General features: G+C 32.6%; 1 protein-coding gene across 2 annotated transcripts; it reads right to left on the bottom strand.

Annotated features, from left to right (window-relative positions):
* Window positions 1-586: 586 nt before the first annotated feature.
* Window positions 587-24837, bottom strand: LOC148282751 (adipocyte plasma membrane-associated protein Hemomucin-like). 2 transcript variants are annotated; one of them, XM_088224604.1, is made up of 7 exons: window positions 24353-24837; window positions 20680-20807; window positions 7570-7778; window positions 6023-6308; window positions 4731-4924; window positions 2386-2597; window positions 587-1959 (listed from the first exon to the last, which is right to left on the bottom strand). In XM_088224604.1, exons 2-7 carry the CDS (start codon window positions 20799-20801, stop codon window positions 1285-1287), a joined length of 1698 nt encoding a protein of 565 aa, XP_088080730.1. In that variant the 5' UTR covers window positions 20802-20807; window positions 24353-24837; the 3' UTR covers window positions 587-1284. The 2 variants fall into 2 exon arrangements, with proteins under 2 accessions (XP_088080730.1, XP_088080729.1); XM_088224603.1 differs by having other exon boundaries at window positions 24759-24837.
* Window positions 24838-25051: the final 214 nt, after the last annotated feature.

Below are 25051 nucleotides of genomic sequence, written 5' to 3'. Positions count from 1 at the left end.
TTTCTCATTCTCATTGTAGTCAGACAAAATGTAGCTATGTTTTACATAGATATAACATTTTATTTTCCTTTACGTAAAATTATTATCTATCGGTGATGATGAAATATGTGGTAAAAATATACAAATTGTTACAAAATTAATAATAAACCAGTGATGGAAAATTTCTATATCATAAATGAGGTGCTGAAAAGCAATTTTTCAATCCTCCATTAAGAAATCATCGAGATACAATAATTCTAATAGATCTGCGAAAAATTTATAGATCTACATTCTGTGTGTCGTTTGCACTTTCCAGAAGTTTTGGATCACAATGCAGTGTCCATCATCTGGGTATGTCTTGATAAGGAAGAATGGTAAACTGCTGACAGAGGGTCAGAGAAAAAATTAGAGAGAGATTTTAATCATTCTGATCCATTAATAATCGATAAATGCTCTTGAAAATCAGAAATGTTGACAATGCTCGTGAGAAGCCTCTTTCAAAATTATAATTTTTATCAAAACACATTTTTCTAAAGGATTATATTTAGCTGGAGCATCAAGATATTTTGAGCTTTGAAGTAAATATAATTCATGTATAAAATTTATATTTGAAGCACTTGCTTTGTGATATTCATTATAATTCAAATAAAACAACCTTGTTTTAAGCAATTATTTTTTATTTTTTACCGACCGGTTTCGAAGCTACACAAGCTTTCTTATTAAAGTATGCTTTACTGTTTTTAAATGATTAAAGAGTTTTTGCTAAATTTATAACAATATTAAAATTAATAAAGTATGCCTTGATAAGGAGGCTCGTGTTCGAAACTTTGAAACCAGTAGGCAAAAAATAAATTGTTAAAAACAAAATAGTTTTATTTTAATTTTATGAATTTTGAAAAAGAGATCTCTCTTTCTTTGGCACAAAAAAGATGTAAATTGTATTTTATTGCACATTATTTATGCATAAAAATTCTGGAGATCAGAATAAATCCAATCAGTACGTAAACGTTGACACAATTAAAAACATATTTAAGCTGCCCACTGCACCTTACTTACAAAATATCCTCACGTTTGCTTTTACGGAAAATAAACTTAAACATGATTATGGTGAGTAGAAAAGTTTGTGTTATCATATTGATGCAAACATAAAGATATTTCTCGGGACGACTCTGTACACTAATTCCACATTAGCTTGCCTTTCTAAGCTGCCGGTCAGGAGACCGAGTTAGTAAAATGACAGGGGTGATGATTATGACGATGTGATAACTGTCCCTCCTGATTAGAATCAGTGTGACAGTATTACCACTACAGTTCTGTTTTGCTGTGAGCAGTCTTGGCCTCCGGTTTGGGCTTCTGACCCTGGTTCTCCTTGGGGAGAGGAATCTCCATCGGACCTTCCTTCTTGATTACCTTCATGTGTTCTTTCTTCGGAGGTCTAGTGTCGGATGGGATGTCTTCTACTACGGGAGTAGCGATGGGTTTAGCTTCCTCTTTTTTGGGTTTAGGGACTTCGTTTTTTTTAGGCACTTCCTTAGGTTTAGGTGCCTCAGCGGATTTCGGTGCCTCAGTCGGTTTTGGTTTGGGTGCTTCTGCCGGCTTGGGCTTGGGTGCTTCTGCCGGCTTGGGTTTAGGCACTTCAGCTGGCTTGGGCTTAGGCACTTCAGCCGGCTTGGGTTTCGGTGCCTCTGCCGGCTTGGGTTTCGGTGCCTCTGCAGGTTTCGGTTTAGGGACCTCAGCCAGTTTAGGTTTAGATTCTGATTTGATTCCCTCGACCAATCCTTCAGGTAAAGGAACTCGACCTACATAGGTGTTGTAGGGGCTACCGAAGTAAAGTTGATTTTTCATTACAAGAACTTCGCTGATTCCGGAAAGAGACCCATCTACGTTGTGCCAAGACCCGACAATATCTCCATTCCAATTTAATTTGATAAGAGAAGTACGCTTAGGAATCAAGCCTTGAACTGATTCAAAATGCCCAATCTGAAAACAAAACAATTACCATTATATTACATGTATTTTCACTTAACAATAAATCAGTTAACACCACTTTGTCTATAATATTTATTCATAGGGCACTGCATTGATACACCAAATATATTGTAACTCGATCATCATTCACATTAAGGTAATGTGATAAGCTTTACACTTCAAGTGTCAGTCCAAGGATAATGAAATATTTCAGTGGAAAACCACATTCAAAACCAATATTTTAAGTCAAGTGTGGTAAGCAAACGCGCCAACCACTACACTACGAGGTGGACTTGTCTCACTCAATTTACTTTTCAGGACTTTTACCTATTGTAGTACGCATCGAGTCAAAATTTCGATTCTATTTCACACACGGAACTATATGTTTTTCAACCAATAGACGTGAACAGAAAAATATTTTGAAATTTATAGACGTACCAAGTGGATGGCTTTTTCGAATAAATAATGAGGCATCAAGGAGTTCACTGCTTTGATTAGCGCTTCAGGCATCGCCATAATTCTGGCAACAAACTTGCGGATCAGAGGATGTGGAGCCAGGATCTGGAACACTACGGGGTGGCGGTCATCACGGGGCACTACGAGAGGGACGAGAAGTCCTCCAGGAATGACCTTCAGGTTGTCTGGGAGACCTAGTAATAAGAGAGTACTATAAGTCAACCTAGTCACAGTGGGTATAACTCCCACGATATATCGTGAAACTTAATATTATGTCTGTAAAACAAATTTATGTAAAAGTTATACTACTGTATGTATACAAAAATTATTCACTACCTTCCATAACACAAATACAAGAGTCACTAGACGCTCTGCAAAAACAATTGAAAATCAACACAACCTTCGGTCAAAGAGAATTGGTATACTTCTTGATTAAAGCGTGCAACCTACTTCAATTATTGTCGGTAGGAAAAATTAATAAGTACTCTAAATATAAAATTGCTATTAAGAAATGGATAATGGGAGTGGGTTGGGCACAGATTGATGAGTAGATCAGGTCAAATAGGCAATAAAATGTTTTTGTTCGTAAGTTTTATATGATTCTATTATGTTCAATATGTATTTAAGGCATGTTTCACAATGATATAGAATGTTTCCTTCGGGGCTGGAAACCCCAGTGAAGGAACATTATCTGCAATGTAAAAAGATTAATACAAAAACTGTGATATAATATTATATTAAAAACATTTGATTAAAATAAAAAACTGTCACTTTGTCCTCGGGTGATAGTATAGCATCAAAGCTTCAGTGTGAAATGTTTAAATGCCAAAAGCGGTTTTATAGTACATTTTGTCGGGTTTCTGGCATAAGTTGGTAACTACAAATTTTCGAAAAATGATGTGTCTTCATAAATGACATGTTTAAAAAGTGAATACAAAAAATAATATTTTATAATATTCAGCTTGCAGTTTTATTTGACTTGTTGATTTGGGATGAGCTTTTATATTGAATGTGGAATATCGGACAACTAGTTAAATATGTGGTGGTACCAACTTATGGCAGAAATCCGACGGTAAATATAAAAAATTGGCAGTCTCCTCGGTGTGATGGCTAACACATTTGACTAATGCACGGAAGGTTCCGGGTTCAATTCCCGGTGAGAACGAAAAAATTGATTTGATTTTTCTCAAGCCTGGGAGTTCTGTGCTTTATTTTGTAATGTAATGTATTTATTTAGATAGTTATACAAATACAATTTGAATACCTAGTTATGCCTTATTTAAAAAAAATAATTGATAGCAAAAATATGTAATACAAAAAACAGGGATTCGTTGCAACATTATGTATAAGGTGTAGTAATAATTTTTTTAATATTTACTGCAAAAATAAAAATATATAATTAACCCAAATATTAAAAATTTTATGGCTATTTTCAACGAGTTGTAAATAACCCACTGCTAGAAAATGGAAATCAAGTTGGGGTAGATTAGGGTTGATTCATATGAACTAGTGACATCGTTCAAAGTTGTTCGTTTTTATCAAAATATTTTTGATTATTTTTTTATACATTTTCAAGAATCTTTGATTTCCAATTTAATGCTCTAATTTTTACCGCTCACAAGAAAACATTTTTCATATACAATTTTTTTTATCTAACTTTTTGTTCATATTATTAATTGTACAATGGCGGGCTTATTGCTAGCTAAATGGCAATTTTTTCCAACCAACCAATAAAATAGATGTTTTATTTTTTTTAAAGTTAAGTTACACAACATATTTAATAGAAGAAAAAAAGCTTAAGATACGTATATAAAAATATAAATAAATGTATTTAAGAAAAATTATCTAAAATCAATACCATTACTCAATGGGAAGGAAAGAGGAGGAAACAGGAAAGGATAGATTAAGGAAGAGAAAGGAGATGTTTCTTCAGACGTGATTTAAACAGAGATACTGTAGTAACATCTTTGATGGTGGATGGGAGATGATTCCACAGTCGAGCCCCATGGACACTATATGAGTTGAGAAGAAAGAGGAATTGTGGATGGGTATTATGAGAGTGCCATGAGAATTAGAACGAAGAGGTAAACCATGAACTGATAAGCGTTGAAATTTTTCGCGGAGGTATATAGGAGCGTTAGGACTGTGAAGTTAATTAAACAGAAGTGTGAGGGATTTCCCATAGGGCTGAACTTCCTTATTGTTTGGAAATGTGCACACAAATGTAAACATTTTTTTGTGAAAGGACCAATACATATTGAATGCTAGAGACCTAGGTGTTCCCCATGGTTATATTAGCTTCACTAGTATAAAAATAAATCACAAACCTGTGAGTCCATCGACGAAGATGTCATCTGACCCCTTGTTGGGGCCCTTGAGATAGTACCTTCTCAACTGGCTCCTGGCTGTTTCGGAAACCACCACAAAGTCTTCATTGGGAGAAAGGACCACGCCATTTGCAAACCACAGGCCATCCAACAACACTCTGTTGGTTTTCTTGGCTGCGTCGTAGTGGAACAATCTGGAAATGTATCGATACAATTTCAATATAATTACTTTTAAAAATGCATATTGCAATAAACATGAATCAGAGCGGGTTTTTCAACTCACCTAAACATTTATTTTAACATTTAAACATACCTACTGTAGTGGTATTTGTGGCTCAGTCTTATTTTGTAGATTTTTCAAAACAATAATAAATGATAAAAAGGGATCAACATTAATGTTTGGTTAATTGATATAGCGCCATTTTTGTGAAAATCATTAATAAACACTAATATAGTTTTTAGAGAACCTCATCTCCGTTTTTACTATTTTTTTTACTATACATATATACATATTATGTTTTTACTAAGTATTCATTTATGTTTTTCACTATATTTTCACAATGCCCACTACTTTTATTTATTTTTCTATGCATTGCTTATTGTTTTTTATGCATTTTTTGAATGGGACAAATAACCTTAGTTAGACACTAAAAGCAGATTTGTAATGTATTATTTTATGTATATAAATAATATTTTAAATATATTTTTTTAAATGTTATAATAATAAAATTTATTAAATTACTATGATGATTTTGACATATTCTGTAAAATCCACAAAACGTTGGTTTAGATAAATAGGCTGTCAACCATTGAAAACAAATAGTAAGTGTTATAATGAATATATTTATTTATATTGGTTATTTGCCCTCCCAACCATCAATTTCAGGGAAATGCATTAGGAGAAAAAAATCCAATTAAGTCGTTTAGTAAAATAGAATAATTATTAAAAGTAACCAATATAGCCCTATTTTCATAATGCCTTAAAGGAAGCAATTTAACTCTTAAAGTACTGCAAAAATATATCTGCAAACGGTGATGTAATGTTGTGATGCATTAAGCAAAAGAAGATATATTTTAAAATACAGGTATTTAAAAACAAAAATTGAACATATATTAGTACATATATACAGTTTAATAATCTATTTTCCATAGTTTATAAATACATAATTTAGGCCGGTTATAGATAAATACAACTTCATTATTTAAAAAAATAAGAAATATGGATCAAGTCTTATATTTTATGTAGACTTATATGACACCATAGCCACACAAGAGTTAATCCAATTAATTACCTGCCATTTCCATCAATCAACATTGCGAAGACTCCATTCTCCAGCGTGGTGCTGGAGGAGGAATCTGTCCAATAGAAGTCTCCGTTTGCTGCGAGGGCGATGCTGTTGAAGAGCATCGGTTTCCTGCCCTCGATCTCCGTGTCAGGTGACACAAGCTGCGTCTTCTTACCGGTTTTCACGTCCACCTTCCATATCCCGTAATAGCTGTCCATCACGAGCAGGGCCCCCGCCTTGTCGAATGCCATGCCTAGCGGCCGGCCACACTTGCTCTCCTGCCAGTAGCCCTCTGCAATTATCATTTTTTAATTATTTATCTTTCTTCACACAAAACATGCAATACATAAATAATGTGACATGTCATGTGGAAGCATATTGGAAAAACCAATAATATAAAAATGAATATACGAGTACCAGAATGAATTGAGAGTGTTTTCAGCTTGATGTCCACTCTAAGATAAAAATCCTTAACTTTTCATTGCATGATGTTTATATTTTTTCATTAATTAAAAATGATATCATATGCTAAAAATGGAAGGAAAATAATCTTTTAAAATCCAAGATAGAAAATATTGAAATATATATGAAAAACAGGTATGAATCAAATTTGCTACACTATGCAATGGAATTATTAGGTGTGACAAAATGTGTTTATCTCAAATACATGTTTTATTGATGGAAAGCAAGAATCCAATTTTTATATTTTGTTATACATAATGAGAAACTTCAGCCCTATGGGAAATTGGATACAAAAAATGTTTTCTTGCGTGCGGCAAAAATTAGAGCATTAAATTGTACTGCAAAGTTTCTTGCAAATGTACGACAAAAATAATAAAAAATATTTTAATAAAAATGCACTACTTTGAACGACGTCACTGGTTCATATGAACCAATGATATGAGAGCTGATAGCTGAGAGGATATACGGTTTGAGAACTGACAGAGAAGAACCTCTGACGTCACGCACGGAGTTATTTCAGAAATACAAAACTTAAAAAAATCATAGCGTTGATAATACGATATAAATAAATAAAAATTTGGCTCAGTTTAATAGTCTATTATTTTTATATTTTTAAATGAACTTCCTCATTGTACAGCAAATTGACATTTGAATTTAGGCAATTTACAGTGTTACCTCGTTGATTCAAATATCATCTAATGACTCGTTTAATCTTTGGAAACTTCAGATAGAGGAACCCTAGCCATCGGACCTTAACGCATCTTTTGTACTATCTTGGCTATGTATCTAATTCCTAACATCACAAAATCATACATCAAGTTTTGACATTGATGTATTTTTATATTTAAGCTTTTTATTAAACGCACTGTATTATGATTTTTCGATCGCCAGTGCCTCCAACATTATAAATTTATGTATTCGTCCGGGGGGAATAATCACATTCCCGGGGAGAACATTCTGTTGCTTCATTTACCAGTAAGTTCTTCCAGGGGTCGGATGTGAAGGAGGTAGCGCTGAATATTAATGAATGCCTTTTGAGATGGCAGATTATTAATGAGTATATTTATGCCTCTATCATAATTTACACTCACCGCATGGCTGACCAATACTGGCGACGTGGGTGACATGGCCCCCGGGAGACAGCTTGACCACCTCTCCCCCGTGCACGGAGGCATACAGCTCCCCGTCGACGTCCACCAGACACTCGGGCCCACGAACCTTGTCGACGTACAAGTGCTCCGCATTGTTCAGTGCCGTGTTAAGGGCGAGGGGACCTTCCAAACTGCGCGGTGGAGCGATTCTGCAAAAAGAATACACCAATCAGAATTAATCCACGACCTTGAGTGTGCGCAATTTATTTATATTAACAATTTACATATTTAAGTGCATGACTGTCCATGAGAAATGTTTGTATTTATTTATCATCATACTATATACATAAACTTATAAACTTATAAAACATTGCTTTGACTATCTAACAAGGGTTATTTACCCCGTTCTAAGCCAGTCAAAAATACAATATATATATTTAAGAAACAGTAATCATAATAATAAATTACTTATATTCTTATGTATTATATTAATTTATATTGTGGCATGGTTGCTAGGATTACAAAGGGGCAATTATTCCTATTTTGAAATAGAGCAATCTCTTAATCTATCTTCATTGGAGAGACGTAGAACTGAGATGAACATTATATGCATTTTCAAAATACTAAATGCTATAAGTGACGTCCCATCTCTGTTGCAATCAATTTCTTTTCATGTTCCCAACCATGTCACCAGAAGTAAAAATCTGCTATTTATAAAATCTTCTAAGAGCAACTTTGGTTTTTATGCCCCAATGTCCAGAATGTGTAGATTCGTCAATTCATCACACGACTTTGGATTTTTTGGGATAGATCTTCCGGCTTTTTGTAGATCTATTCACGACTAAACAGTGTGGGATGAAGTTGGATTGGCATGGTTTAGCTCAAAGTTTTAGGTCTTTCGTTTTTTTTTTAATATATTGTATACAATTATTGTTTTGCCCTTGTTTGTCTTTGCTAAATAGCTTTATGTTCTTTTTGTTCAGTTTCTTGCATTTATGTTTCTTCATGTAACTGTTGTAATTGGCTTAGGCCGTATATTTAATAAATAAATAATTTGTTCATAGAACACGCTATTTAATTTAGACACATTTTGTCATTACAATAAAATTAAGACGGAATTAATTTTTTGTAATAAATTATGTGAAATAAATTGTGATTATTACATTTTATTATGAAATCAGTAACCGAAATATACTTATTTATGTTATTTTTATGAATAAAGTTATTGTCATTTAGTTTTAAGTGACAAATCGACCTTGGCCGGCAATTCACCGGCTTTGTGTTGCAATAGGTTAATGTATAAAAAATTTCCACTCCATTGCAAACTGCTAATTTTTCACTGAGTTTTTTTGATTTCACTGAAGTGTCATACATATTTAGATTTGTCTCAAAGAATGCTTTTTCAAAAGAAATCTCAAATGTCAAAAAAAGGCATTAAAATATGACACTAAAAACGGCCATGTAAAAATATGTGCAAGTATAACTGTGTCATAAAGAGGATAAATTGTAAAGCCATAATTATGTCTAATTTTTTAGCATATTACGATATATATATTTTTAAAATTCTATATCCTTGATTCAAAATTAGATTTTTTGAGTTATGACTTTATTTTATAAGAGGTGTGATTGTATTATTTCTTTATAAATACCCTTGACACACAGAATTTTAAGTAAAATGTTACTTTGTAGACTGTATGTGTGTATAAATATATTGTATATGTGTGATGCAAATAAAATAATTCCAATACATTACTTTCACCACCAATGCTTTTAGAACAAGGTTGACCTCTGCAATGATCTGCGTTTGTTTTATTATTACATTGACTTGCTAATCAAATGGAAACCATTGTAATAAAACTCCGACATTATCATACTAAATGTTGTTAACTTGGTAAATAAAATAAATTTAGTAAGTGAATGACTCTACACATGTTTTGTCCAGTGAGGTGTTAAAAAAAAAGTACTACATATATATTTTTTTTAAAAATAATTGAATAAATAAATTATAATGATACAAATTAATATTTGAAGCGCTGACGTTGTGATTCGCCAAGTTTTTTAAATCATTACTGATATATTTGACATAACTAATGTTACTGTTTCTGAATTATGCTATTTACATAAATTATTAAATAATAAAGTAGACTCTTTTAACCTACTCTCCAAAATTAATCATAATGTCCCCTTTCGCGTGACAAGAAATAAGTATTTATTCCATCTGCCAGTCTGTAGCATTAACTATGCACGACACTCTTTCCTCGATCATTCTTGCTCTATGTTTTTTTTTCATATATTGATATATTTTACATACCCCTTAATTTATTTAAGAATAAATTAAGACTTATTATTTCTGGCTGCATATGACCCCACTTACTATTTAATGATGCACACTCTTGAACACTTACTCCCACACTAATACACATAAACACACATCTACACTTACTCTCATACAAATACACATAAACACATCCTTTTGTTGTAACACAATTTAATAATATGTATGATTTTTATTTAGAAACTTTGCTGGTCTGTCTTTAAACTGTATTTTTTTTTTAAATGTTATTATATCATTGTCAACTGTTTGTTTCTTCAAAATAAATAAATAAATAACTAGGCCAAAACTTTTTTAATGTTTCGATGCGACAATGATTCATTAGAGATTTAGATTTTTTTAAATCCCCGCTTTCGTTTTCACTTGTGAGGTCATTTAAACCTCCTAGTTGCTATAAGAGATCTGTGGATTTTTATTTTATTCCTTTATTTAAAAAAAATACATATATATTTAAATTTTATTTTCAGGTTTCGTTTTTCTCCTTAGAACAATTGAAAGTAGTTATGCAGAAAGCAGCCAGCCATAGAAATGTGAAACTGAGATAATAGCACGTCTGTGAAAAGAGTCAAGAATCGAATCTACACAACAGTTGGAATGTTTTTGACTTTGACAAATGATGAACAATTAAAACATTAGTTTTTTTTATATTTCAAACAAGTATATAATTAGGTATTTGACCAGTTTTAGTAGTAGTTTTAAGTACCGTAAGATTTTTCTAGAGCTGTGGGTATTTTCCGCAAATTGAGAAATGGCATTTTTGATATAGACGCTATTTTTAGAAGATGATAATTACAGTTTTTGTATGAAAGTGCCCTGGCTGTTTCTAGCAGAACTCACTGCACATTATAACACCAATATCTCATTTTTTCTAAATTGTGGACTGGCTGCTTTCTGTATAACTATGTTCAATTTACACTTTGTCCCTTAGTGCAGATGAAATTTTATGAAAACAGTATGTTATTAGGTGTGCAACTTTGCTTCCGCCGTTTTCCTGTAGATGGCTTCAGTGGCAAGTATTGTACATGTCATGCAATAAACTTGGGCATCTGTTAACATAACCTCATAGAAACATTAGTCGATTTGTGTCTGAAAATGTAAGTTTACGGGCCAAAGTCTCGTCATGTGCGGGACTTATTATTTGACTTCCATATTCCCTTCTCAAAAATGTTTTCCCTCTTTGTTGCAGTAAATGACTATTTTTTCAATGGAAAAACAATATAACACGGGGACAGAGTTGCCAACCACTAGATTTATCGTCCACCCAAAAACCGTAAGCGGAGGGGGTTTTTTTTCAACAGCTGTCACAGCTTGTCACAGTCTACCAGCCGTGTACGTTTTACCAGCCGTGACCTTATATTTATATCCTTCAATTTATAGGACGGGCAGCCAGATTTTGTTAGATTTGAATATTCCATTCTTTAGAATTCTTCTTCTTTTTCTTTAAATCTTGCAATCTGTTTTGACAGGATATTAGTCTTGACCCTGTGATGCAGTTGTCCAACTTTCTCTCCACCTCTTTGGTGGTCGTCCTTGCGGTCGACGTCCCCCTAGGGTCTCGTGCCTCACAATCTTTGGAATCCTCACTGCTGGATCCATCCTCTCAACAGACTGCAGATTCTGCTAATTTCTTCATAAGGTATCCTATTTCTGAAGGTTCTACTTATGATAGGCCGCAACGTTTTCATTTCCAAAGTTCTAAGGACTTGTATAGAATTCATTCAGGAGAAAAAAGAGGCATCAATATCTCGAAAATTGAAAAAATACAATGAGCCTGTTCAATCTGTGCACACTTCACTTCAAGTCAACATGTAAGAAATAGACTGTGTCTGTTGATAAACAAATTAATTATTTAAGAAAAATTATCTTAAATTTGAAATACAAAAACATGAAAAATAAATTATAAATATTATTCTAAAATTATCAAATTCTGAATTGAAATTATCATCGTTAGTGTGTAAATATTATTTTTCAAAACTTCAATGCCCGCGCTAAACTATTTTTGAGGAAATTAATGCGCAAAAATGTAGGTGATAAATAACGAAGGTTATTAAATATGAAGTAGGTAGGTCTATAAATGCCAAAGAAAACTGTGAATTCACAAGTTCAGACATGTTGAGACTTGCCGAAGCAAAAACAACTTTTCCAGGATCTGTTAAATTATCTAGAAAATTATCATTTAAATTATGTCACTTCCTCATATTTCCCACATGCGATTGATACTACAATTTCACACAATATTTATTTATTTATGGACTTATTCGGTCCATTAATGGTAAATACATTTCTTTATAATTTATACAGGTAGAATTGAAATAAAATATAATACCTATGTAAACGGTGGTTAATAAATATATTGAATTAATATCTTGAGTTTATGTTCTGACATTCAGAGTATGGGATGAATATATCATCATTTTATAATTATTAAAAAATATATATATATTGTATTTTTACATTTTAATACTTAACATTTTTACCTCTCTAAGTACAGTAGAATTTTCGGGTTTAGAGAGGGTTTTTTTGTAATATTCATAATTTTAAAATCTTTTTTTTACACCGCAACAGACCTGAAGGTCCAATTACAGAGGTGAATTACAGAACAAAACGCCCAGCGTTGAAAAAATTCACATTCCATTTGAGTGAGTCAAGCGTCTTAGCCATTTTACAACAAATATTGACAAATACAGCATGGAAGTTAAGATGGAGTTGGTTTCATATAATTCTTTAGCTTGGATTTTAATACATACAGGGTGTTCTTTAAACCCTGTCACATCCGAAACCACGATGATCGGTATGGGCAAGAAGACATATTAGCATATTTAAAAAAAAAATTTAGAATGAAGAAAATTTTTCAATATAAAATAATTTTTTAAAAAAACAAATGGTTGCTGACTTTTGCAGGGGAGAAGCGAGGGGGGCGTGGCCGCGCGGTTGACAGTGTATCAGACTCCCCCCTCTCCCCTCCTCGTTTCTCCCCTGCAGAAGTAAGCAACCAGTTGTTTTATTTGATATTTTATTTTTGTAAATTTTATTCGTTCTAAAAACTTATTTTAATGTGCCAATGTCTTCTTGCTCATACTGATCATCGTGGTTTCAGATGTGACAGGGTTAAAATAACATCTGTATATTTTCAATACTTTTATTTCGGAAGAATATTTATTAAAATTATTTCTTTTTGAGACTAATGATTTTGACCAGCACATATGCACGCTTAAATAAAAGGTAAATCTTGTTTTTCGGCAATTCGGTAAAATATGTAACATTTTCTCTTTAAAAACTTGTATTGTACATTATTTTTTTTAATTTTCCCAAACTCTATTTACACAAATTCTTTAGTATTCTAAATGAGGATTTTTTTTTATTTACCTATTTATTTAATCTTAAAATAGTACAGATTTTTTTCATACATTTTCGAGAAACTCAGCCATACAATTAAATGCTATATTTCTCATAGCACTGAACTTCCTTCACAGACAAATTATTGGTTTTTTATTTACAATCCAAAATACAAATACATAAATTGATTTATTGCATTCTCCCCCTCCCACAACTCCATACTGTAAAATCGATTGTACTATGCCAAAATACTTTTAAAAATAACATTAAAATACGACCATGGACAAGGAATGGCAGAAGGAACAAATAACCCATGCTAATTAAATTTTTTGTACAAATATGTAAATGATCTTTCCATATTAAATGTGAATGGTTTATCTAATAAAACAATTTAAATCAATATTGTGTATTTCTCAAATCCTAATGACGATTTGCCAACAGTAAATAATGAGTGTTGTAAACCGAGAAAATTGCATTTGCAATAGGGAAAACGTGAAAAATGAAACAGGTCTTTATAGATATTTTGTAACAAGTGGCAACATTAGTTAACACAGGATGTGTTGCAAGAACCTATCCCATGCACAATAAATTATATTTATATGACATTATTTAGGGCAAATATATTATTTAAATATCACAAAAAAAATATGTATGTACTCTTCTGTTATAATCTTTAATTTTAACAAAATTTTAGATAATTTTATATCTTGAAATTTTTGTTTAATAAGAAAATTTCCCTCATACAAGAAATTTTTTGAACCAGGTTGTGGTCCCATGGCTAATGTCTCGGACTCAGATCAGACGTTCATGGTTTGAACCCTACTTGATTCTCATTTTCTAATAATGGGTCTTCAACAACTCATTGAAAACGGCCCCAAAATCGAAATATTTAGGTAAATCACCATAATGCAGCTATGAACTTTTATATTCAGGATGCATGACCTCCTTTGCAGTAGACTTTAATCTAGACCTTCGAATGCGCATTGTACGATGTTACGTCTTCTCAGTAATTTTTTGACGGTATCAAAACGTGTAGACTCACCCAAGCCGCTTAAAAAAAGATTGAAGCTTTTGAAATGCTACAGGATATTAAAAATCTCCGGGTGGACAGAGTTCGAAACTATGACGTTCTCCAACAGATGAAAAAAGATAAAGAGGCATTGAATGACAGAGAAAAGAAAACTTGCGTAATTTGGGCATACGATGAGAGGTGAAATATGTAACATTTTACAAGTCCTACATGGAAGGATTGAAGGATGACGCAGCGCAGGTAGAAGGCACATCTCTTGGCTAAAGAACATGCGTGACTGGTTCCATTGCAGCACTCAGCCCTTATTCAGGGCAGCTGCCAACAAAGTGAGAATTGCTGCGATGATTTCCAACCTCCATTAGAGATTTTTTTTTTTAAAGTTACGACGAATAACTAAGAAAATGGGAATCATTTTGCCATGGAGCGGGATTCGAACCTTGCACTTTTGATCTGTGAGCACCACCACAAGTTCACAACCCAGTTCAGAAATACAACATTAAATAATTATAATAATATGCCAAATTGTATTGGTAATCTTTACAGACTATAAATAAAAATGAACCTCTAATTTAAATGTGCATACATCACTGGAGGATCACTGAGTAACAATCAATATTAATGATAATTAAAAAAAATAAAATATTAATGATAATTGAACTTTGATTCTGGTATCCAATCCAATGATGATAAGTAATAAACCCATAATAAGATACCACAGATAATCTTTTATATGTTTGTCAACATATATTTTAGGACATTGTGAACTTTTTAATGATAAGAGGAAAAGATATTTAAAATATAAACATTTGTGAATGAAGTATGTTTAACCCTTTATTTTCCATGACCATCGGTCTCAATATTTGTTTTTACATTGGATGTAAAATTTTTTAACTGATAATTTCATGGTTATATTTTAAATTTTATATGCTCATTTATAAACTTGCTAATCTAACTCAATTTGCCAAAACTCAATGGGTATTAACTTAAAAACCTATTACATGAACTGGAGTTTCCATTAAAAAATTCCTCGAGATTTCTCTGATGAATCTCACACGCATCAATAAAGGTTTAGCTCTTCAACTTTACAAAAACCAATAACTGGAAGATTTTAAGAAATATGGATATTCAAACAAAGGCAGAATGATGAATGTTACACTGTGCATATGGTCACTTAAACTGGTCAATGACAGATGCCCTGTTAATGTCTAGACGTCCGTATTCACTTTATCCATGAAATGTTATTCATCTTTAATGTAATATACTAATTTTATAGGTCAAATTATGAAATTATTTTCTTTCAATTAAGTTAAATTAACACATACAAGGACACTTTTCTCATAAGATCCACTCATATAACACATATTACAGCTTTCTTATTTGTTGGAATACAGCAGAAATCCATTTATTCAAACTCCAGTCATCCGGATTGCCAAATATCCGGATCGTTATCAAGAAATAAAAAATAATGGAAATGATATATTAACAAATAAATGGTCATAAATGAGTTTCTTCGTCAAAGCAATTCACTTTGCTGAACATATTTAAGTAAGTTTTTAATGCGTTTCCAATTCGCTGTATTATTTCAAAAGCAATATAAAAGTGATCTTAGAGTAAATTTTGCACTTTCTTTCAGAACATTGCCTTGATTTAATGATTAATCCAATTATCTGGATAACGTCTGCCATTCGTTAATGCGGATAATTGGGGTTTAACTGTATTTCACTTCCGATTGGACTGTAGTTGTGTTTTGAAGTAAATCTTATTTTACTAACATACTGGGACACTTTTGTTGCGGACTGATGGTTGGCTGTTTTTTGTAGGGACGCAATATCTCGTACTACCATACAATTACTTAGTTTTACGTAGGCTATAGCTGTCTTTTCACTACCAATGTCTTTTAGACTGATGGAGTCAGTCCAAATGAAGTGGTCTAGAATGAAATAAAATGGTTGTTTGACCATTTAAAAAAAAAAGATTTTTCATGTGCAATCACCATTTTGTGGTTGCCATATCTCTGCTCGTACTCAAATTGCAAATTTTTGCAACTTTATACCATCATACAGTATTGTTATAGGGGGAGATTTCAGAATTTCATCTGGTCCCCCACCAGATATATCCCGTCCGGAAAATTGCAATTTTTTTGTTTTTTTATTATTTTAAAGGCGGGTAAGTCTCAGACTTGAAATTGTCTGTTAACACAACTATTTGTAAAAAAAAGTTTTAAGTTATAGGTTCATTCCCTTCCTGCGAAATCTTTCCTGTGAAAATGGGACTTTTTACAAACGATAGCTAAGAATTTAGGCTGAAATTTCACCCTTTAGAATTACATTTAGGTGAAAATGTTTTTGTACTTATTATTTATTTATTTTATTTTATTTTATTTGGGATTTTTACAGCTATTACATAAACAAAATAAGTAGAAAAATATTAACAATGCTAAAGCCAATTTAAAAAATCCACTGTAAATATAATGACACATAATATATAAGAAAAGAAGTTTCGTAATTGTATTTGTGTGACGTTTGTATTCATGTGTATGTGAATGTGTGTATGCGTGAATGAATGAGGGAGAGGATACATGTGCGTGTGGGAATGAATGAGGGAGAGGGTGCGTGTGTGTGGGTAAGTATAAAAAATAATTGTTAATAATTATAGCTTATTTTTTTCTGAACAAACTGTTTCCCGCCTCATGTAGATGGGACAAATGGGACCCAAGATATTCAAGTTTCCACAAACCCATAAAACTTCCGCGAGAAAAAACCAAAGACATTAAAATAATACTCATTTTGAACTACCGACATGTTGGGGTTATTGCACACAAAAAATCAGATTTTTAAAAAATGGTCAAGCAATCGGTGTTATATGCGATGGCTATAGCAATGAGACACAATTTGACGGCTGTAGCCGGCATAGTCGCGAACGTGTTAAGTTTACAAAATTGATAACTTTACAATTGAAAAGTTTGCATATAAATAAGATTTTAATCAATGATTTACCAGAAAACAAGGATCAACTGAATAAATATAAGATGTAATTATTTGTTATAGGCAGGCAGACTTTGCTGCTACTGCTTTTGTCTGCGTTCTTCTTCCTTCAAAAAAGCATTCAAAATGGTTTTTGAACTGGTTGACCGAAATGGAATGGACAACTAGACTTGGTAATTTATTCCAGTCTGAAACTACCCTGCTAGAAAGGAGGTATTACTTGGGGACGATAGAGCTTTCAGTTATGACCCTCATGCAGGGGGCAGTCATAGTAATTATTGAGTATCATATAAGTTTCAATCAAGTCCCCTCTCTTCCGTCGTTCTTCCAATGATTCAAGTCCTAGTGCTTTTAATTTACCGTGGTAAGGCATCCTTTCGAGTAATTTGGGGGTTTTTGTAGCACATCTTTGGACTTTTTCCAATAGCTTGATGTCTTTAGTAAAGTGGAGACTTCATACTTGATATCCATATTCCAATAATGGTCTTACATAGGCATTGTATATTTTACGAAATGATTTATGTTGTATTAATGTAATAATTTATGTTGTACATAAATGAAAATCTTAGGTTTACAAAGAGAACCATTTATTTTCAATTAAGTCTAGTGTTACATCAAAAATTGAAACATTTATGTCTTTAAAAATTGTTATTATTAATGATTGTGCACCAGAAAATCATAAATCATGAAATTAAATTAAATTCCGAGCTAGGCCAAACATTAAACAGATGTATATATTTAAGTTACTAACAGCTAAACAAACATTGGATTAAACGTCTCCATTGCACAATATTTTTTATAGGAAGACATAGCGTTGTTCCTATGTAATTGTATTTATTCAATAAATTGTTTAGTATGCAAAACCTCAAAGTTGGTGCATGAATTTATATTTACTGTCGCCATATGTCGGCCTCGTGGTATACGGTCAGCGCGTTTGCCTACCATGCGAGAGGTCTCAGGTTCGATTCCCGATATGGTTGATATGAAATATTTATTTAAAAGGGTGTTAAAATAAACATTATTCAATATTTCATAGTCCCTTGACTGGTACCTGAAGTGTAAGACTGATCATCTTACCTTCATGTAACAAAAATGATCAAGATACGCCGTGCTTGTGTACCAATGCAGTGCCCTATGCACCATTAGGTGCGGAAAGGAATGAATATTAAAAGTCCATGGACAAAAGATAATTTTAAAATTATTTTATTAAAATGCAAATCAAGTATTTTAATACAGTTAGCTAGCTAGTTAGCTACCTAGCTACATACAATATTTTTGTAATGATGAAAATAAGTGCTATTTTAATTTCTGTTCATTAGGATGTGAAGCTTTGATGCTTTGATGTAAGCGAAATACTAATGCTAATACAGTAAAACTCAAATTATCCGGATTAATGAGTGCCAGATTTAATTTCTTTTGAAATAATACAGCAAATTGGAATCAAATAAAAAATCAGTTTTATTTTTATTCACAATTTTAAGTTAATAAGGGTCTATGAAATACTCACTAATAAGTAAAAAAAAATTTTTTTACTTATTAGTAAAATTAAAAAAAAAAATTAAATTCCCGCAAAAACGGTTCATTGCATTGGACACACCCCTAATACGTCACGATTCGATGAAATTTTTTACTTGGTTTGAGACTGTTTAAATTTAAATAGAACATCGTCACAAGTCTTGACGTCACAATTGCCAAGGCCAAACATCTCGCGTCTTTGCAAAGACATATTTTTAAACAATTTAATTTAAAAAATGATGTATGAAAACATTTCTCAACAATATTCGTATTGATTTTGAAAATCCAATTTAAATCCATTTCTCATGTTTTTATCGGTATTTGCAGTATGTGATATTTCCCTATTGAATTGAAATTTAACTCTTTTTTTTTATTTCCTGATAACGATCAGAATATTTGACAATCCAGATGTCTGGAGTTTGAATAAACAGAGTTCTACTGTATCAGCATTACTGCTTACTATTAACTACTCTCCATGTCCAGGCGGATGAAGAATACAGTTCTGTATGTGTGAAATAGAACCAGAACCTATGTTTAACTCGATGGCTACTGTCAGGTAAAAATCCTGAATAAGGAAATCGAGTGGAGATAAGTCCGCCTACTTGTGTAGTGGTTGGCGCTATTGTCTACCATTCATGAGGTCCTGGGTCCCATTACTGGCAGAGTGAATGTGATATATTTATTTCAAGGGTTGTTTGAATTGCCCATTTCACACCACGGCAAAAATCTACATGGCATGATAAAATACAATATGATTTATTATTTTACAATTATTTATTTATTTAATGCCTGGCAAACGCAATGACTAGTACACCATGAGGCCAACTTATCTCCAGTTGATTTCCCTTTGCAGGATTTTTACCTGAGAGTATTAGCTAAATTTAAATAATGATTTTGATAAAATTATCACTAAAATCTCTTTTGCTATAAGTTTTACTACATTATTGGAATCAGGACGTGGTCCCGTGGCTAGTGTAGCGGACTCACGGATCAGAAGACCGAGGTTCAAACCCCACTCCACCCCAACTTGATTTCCATTTTCTAAAAATGAGTTATTTACAACTTGTTGAAAATGGTCACTAAAATTAAAATATTTGGGTAAATTATAAGAATGCTAATATTCCTTTTTTTATTTTCTAAAATAATATATTAATCGAGGCATTTTTATTGATATTTTTATTAAAATCATTTATATATATATATTAATATTATCAAATTTAAATAAGTACTAACGAATCTAATAAATGTCAATCCACTATAATTTTACCGTGCCGTTTAGATTAAGATGATATGTGTGAAATAGGCTGTTCTCCTTCGGGTATCACGCGGCTCGTTTGTTTACTTGGAAATTCTTGTAAAAATGAAGACTTTAGTAGCGGCGGTTGATTTTTGAGCGTGCTATCTGCAGCGGGCGTGGAAGGGGGAATGCTCACAAGCTAGTTTGAACGCATTTGCTAATTAGTAAGATAGCATCGATCAGTGTCCGCGGCAGGTGTGTGTGTGACTTCGCTTTAAAATGTCTCACCGGGTTTTTCATGTTTTCCACTACACTAGCAGAGAGCCTGCTAGTGAATTTTTATTTAATAAATTTATTGGATACAAAGTTTACATATTTAATACCAGGGAATCTACACAAAACTAGTGAATCAGAAAATGAATACGGAGCGTCCTCTGGTTAGGATAGTCTCCATCTAACATGGCCCAGCCTGTTCTAAGATGAATAACATATGTGTTGAAGTGTTTCCTTTGAGCATGCATATTCAGGAGCATGCTTAAAACGGGTATGCTTATCTCGAGCAAACATATACAGTTAAAGAGCATGCTCATAATTAGTAGCATGTTTATCTATATCTTTAGAGCATGGAACTGCGCTACTATATGGCCATAACCTAATGAATAATTAAAGTTCTTACTTGGTGGAGGTAAATATTCCATGTGGTGGAATTCTGGGAAAATAAACAACAGCGAGGAAGAAAATTCCTAGTCTACACAAGTTTTTAACGAGACACCACACTAGTCCTTTACACTTCCCCATTTTTGCCTGGAAAAACATAAACAATATTTTAATTAAATGCCCATTAACAAAATACATTTACCTTGGAACCTCTTTTTACACAGGGGATACATTCCACACAGTACCGTGTAAAAAAAAAAGTATATGTTTAAAGAGATAGATTTACTCATATACAATTTAATTTGAGATTTCAAATGAAATTTAATTATTCACTATTTGTATTCTTAAATATAACATGACATCAAAAACCATTAAAATATTATTAACAAAGCTTATTCACAATCATTATCATTATTATACACCTATTAAGTAAAAGAGCGACGTAGGGCATTCCAATGACTATTTAAAAATTGCAAAGCCAGGTTCCAGTGTATTTTATTTATTTATGCTTTGTTAATTTAGTGCATAAGGTATTAGGAGTTCAACAATATTTTGAATATATCCTAATGTTTGTAGACAAGGATATCTCACCTCCTAGGAAGTTATCAAGATTGAAACATATTGCAACAGAGATGGAGGTATTTGGGAAGGGAAAACCCAGTCTTTGTCTGCAAGCATTAGGATACATTCAGAATATTGTTGGTTAAGACTCCCTGCAGAATTCAGATAGGCCAATAGTTTAATCCTGCAGTTTAAATACTGACGTGCTAAACTAAACTACATGAAAATACTGATAAATTTGCCATTCAGAGAGGTGTAAGACAAGGCGATACAATATCTCTCAAAGTATTTACTCTGACTTTAGGAAATGTCTTTAAGAAGCTTAATGGGGAAGATAGAGGACTGAATATTGACAAGGGGAGGCAGATGATATTTTCCTGATTTTTGAGAGGGATGAGAATGATTTCAAAGTGGAATCTTCTGAAATCGGACTTAAAATTAACCTCAATAAGACAAAAGTAATTATGAACATCACCAATGGCAGAATACTACCTGCAGACAAGGTTGACCACCACATATACTTAGATCACAAAATCACTGTCGCCAGGGATAATCAAACTAGTGAAGTAGAAAGAAGAATAGGTCTTGCTTGGGTTGCATTCGGTAAATTAAATTCCATATTTCGAAGCTCCGTTCCAAACTTCCTGAAGACTTAAGTATTTAACCAATGTGTCCTACCCGTCCTTACATACAGCGCAGAGACTATGATTCTGACCAAGCAGTCTTCTCATAAATTGCAAGATGCACAGAGAAGTTTGCAACACGTTTCACTTGGAATAACCTTAAGAGATAGAAAGAGAAACCATTGGATCCGCTGTCAAACGAAAGTATGTGATGTGGTGGAAAGGATTGGTTGGTTGAAGTGGAAATGAGCAAGCCATGTCACTCAAATGTCTGATGATCGATGGAAAAAACGTGATCTCGATTGGAGACTGAGGAGTACGAGGCCCCGAGAACACAGACCAATGAGACGGTTGTATGATATTCGGAGTTTGCCAGTAGACAATGGATGAGATTGGCGCGGAACCGAGATGAGTAGAGGAGACAAAGGGAAGCCTATGTTCTGCAGTGGGCCGACGTGGGCTGAATATGATGAATAATTTAATCAGTTCCTTAATAATAATAAGGCATGAAACCTTACCACCATAAGTCACCAATATAAATATTCAATTCACATCACATAAATATCATCGCTCACATTATTAAAAGGTCTGTAAAGGGGTATCATTTTGTCTGTGCGTCAGATGAAGAATTTTTAAAATTTTATTTATTTCACATTAAACTTCATCTCTTTTCTTTTCTATACGAACACCTCACTGGGCATAACCCGTGTCGAGGCATTCATTTATATTATTTTCATGTTCTAGTACATGATAAATAAATATAATATAATAAATAACACACTGTATGGATTTAAACATAAAATATAAATAGCAGACATGCAGCAATAATTCAGAGTTCAAATAGACTACTGTTTTGGTGGGGTGACCATCTCAAGGCAGTTTTCGGGACCCGAATCCAGAAGCCATTTTTTAACAAATAATTTGAATTTCCGTTTATTTGTATTTAATTTTAAATCAAGAGATATAGTGTTGTAAATTTTGGGAGCAAGGTACATGACTCCCGTGAACAAACGATGTTGTCATTTTAGGCACAAATAGTTCTCTCTTTTGTATCTTGTTTCTTAGATTGTATTATATTTACTCCCACTATTTTTATGTGTGTGAACGAGAAGTGCCCTAGCGTACAGTTGCCGACGTCCAGAACACATACTCGTTCAAACACCTCCGTTGTGGGTGTTCTGATAGGGACCCCGAGCAGAGCCTTGAGTGCATACAAATAATACAGTTCTGTAGAACAAGAACCCTGGACGATTTTTTTTGACTCATGGTTACTCTCAGGAATTTAAATGGGTAAAAATTTGTCTCGTAGTGTAATGGTTGGTGCATTCACCTACCATACTCGAGGCCCGAGTTCGATTCCTGGCTGGGTCGTCATAAAATTTCACTCTCCCCGGACTGGCACCGGAAGTGCAAGACTGATCGCCCTGCCTTCCATGTAACAAAAATTATCCAGTTATGCTGCACTTGGAGTGCTAATGCAGTACCTTATGCACCACTGGGTTACATTTCTAACATTAGTTCGAATGATGTTACATTGAAAAAGTTACAGCCAATACAAAATTTGTAATACACCAGCTATTGAACTAAATTATAAATACCAATAAGTATTTATCAGTCTGAAGATGCCCATTAGAGGGTGAAAGCGCTAATTGGTCAAAATAAATAAGTGGAAGTATACCAAGTATTTTTTTTAATTAATAACTTATATGGAAATATAAGTTATTACATCATTACGATGGAATTCCATCAAGAATTGTCAATAAATAATTTAAATAAAATAAAAATTTATCACATTAAGCATTAATATCTCAAAATTATTAGCGATTTATGTCAGTAAAATATAGCTATATCATCGCTTCAGTTTGTTTTTGTCCAACAGACCAAAACACAAACCTGCAGAAATAGAGTTTTAATTATTTTTTTGCGAAATAGGCATAAATAATTACCACAACTTAAGACAAAATTCGTTAAAAAGCCCCTTAAACATTTAAATTTTATAAATCAAGGCTTTTTTGAGAACTCCTGTACACTTAACTCAATTTCGTTAAAAATGAAACTTAGAACATTTAAACTGCATAAAACTGTTTCCAAAATTCACAGGTCAAGACCGAACAGTCTGATTTTAAATATAATCTGATTAAGTTATATTTACCACATTGTAAGACGATTACAGTTTTAACAATATTTGATTGTTTAGTTTTCATAAATCACTTCTTTATCATTGTGTTTTTCATTTAAAAGAAACCTATTTTAATTATAATATGCATTTTTTCATAAATAAATACAAATATACTATGGTAAACACGTTATTGTTTTTGATGAGGATTTAATTTGTGTACAGATATTAATTATTTCAAAACTTACAAGTAAAAACATATAAACAAAGAAATGTCAAGTAAAATAACCTTGACAGATGATTATTAAATTAAACAATTAATTTACTATTTTCTAGCATACATATTAAAACGATTAAAAACTTTAATTTGGATCTGCACACTTAATACCTACCGTAAATTATTTCAAAGATCGGACACGTTTTTAACACGTATTATGCCGTGGCTTTTTAAAATTTTACAAGACAATTAACTCTCCGACAGACGGACACTACTTTAAAAAATCAAAAGAACCGATGTCAAAGTCCATAGCGCTATAAAGGACTAGCTAAAAATAATGCTGAAATAATAGCGCGTAGATTCAAGATCCAAGCTTGCATAAATTTTAATCAATCCTTTCAAATCCAAAAATATTCACACCTATTCTAACACATCTACCATTCAATTATTTCTCACGGTATTTTAGGGTCATTCAGCGAGCACAGCGGAAAGAATAATCAAGGAAGTTGTGAAGTACTTCATACAAAAAATCGGAAAAAACAACAATAAATTTGTTAGAAAAGTACAAAACAAGATCTCACTTTTCGAGCCCGCGATTGTCGATGTTAAAACTTGGCCGGTGACGTGACAGCTAACGACAACTGCAAAGATCCAAAGAATAGAAAAGATCGGAATAAGAACATTTATATTGAAGACAAGCATCCAAAATAAATTAAATGGCAACATTATGAAGTATATTGTTTTCAAATTGCGGGAAATTTGAATTTAGACGAAAATAACATTTTGAACTGTGAAAGAAAAAAAAAACATAAAATCAATTTATATATCATAATTGTTTTCCCACCTCGCCACATCAAGGTTGTCTTTTGTTATT

The sequence above is a fragment of the Micrasema longulum genome, unplaced genomic scaffold (genome assembly GCF_059751315.1).
Source record: "Micrasema longulum isolate JH-2025_06_02 unplaced genomic scaffold, ASM5975131v1 h1tg000299l, whole genome shotgun sequence".
NCBI lineage: Eukaryota > Metazoa > Arthropoda > Insecta > Trichoptera > Brachycentridae > Micrasema > Micrasema longulum.
This window is presented reverse-complemented; position numbering and strand designations above follow the sequence as displayed.

What these genes read in the sequence shown, in the direction of transcription:
- LOC148282751 (XM_088224604.1), bottom strand. Translation starts at nt 20,801, where the DNA reads ATGGGGAAGTGTAAAGGACTAGTGTGGTGTCTCGTTAAAAACTTGTGT. An exon ending in TTGATTGATGGAAATGGCAG is followed by an intron (nt 4,925 to 6,022) that starts GTAATTAATTGG and finishes ATACATTTCCAG; the next exon opens with ATTGTTCCACTACGACGCAG. An exon ending in CTTCGTCGATGGACTCACAG is followed by an intron (nt 2,598 to 4,730) that starts GTTTGTGATTTA and finishes TCTTATTACTAG; the next exon opens with GTCTCCCAGACAACCTGAAG.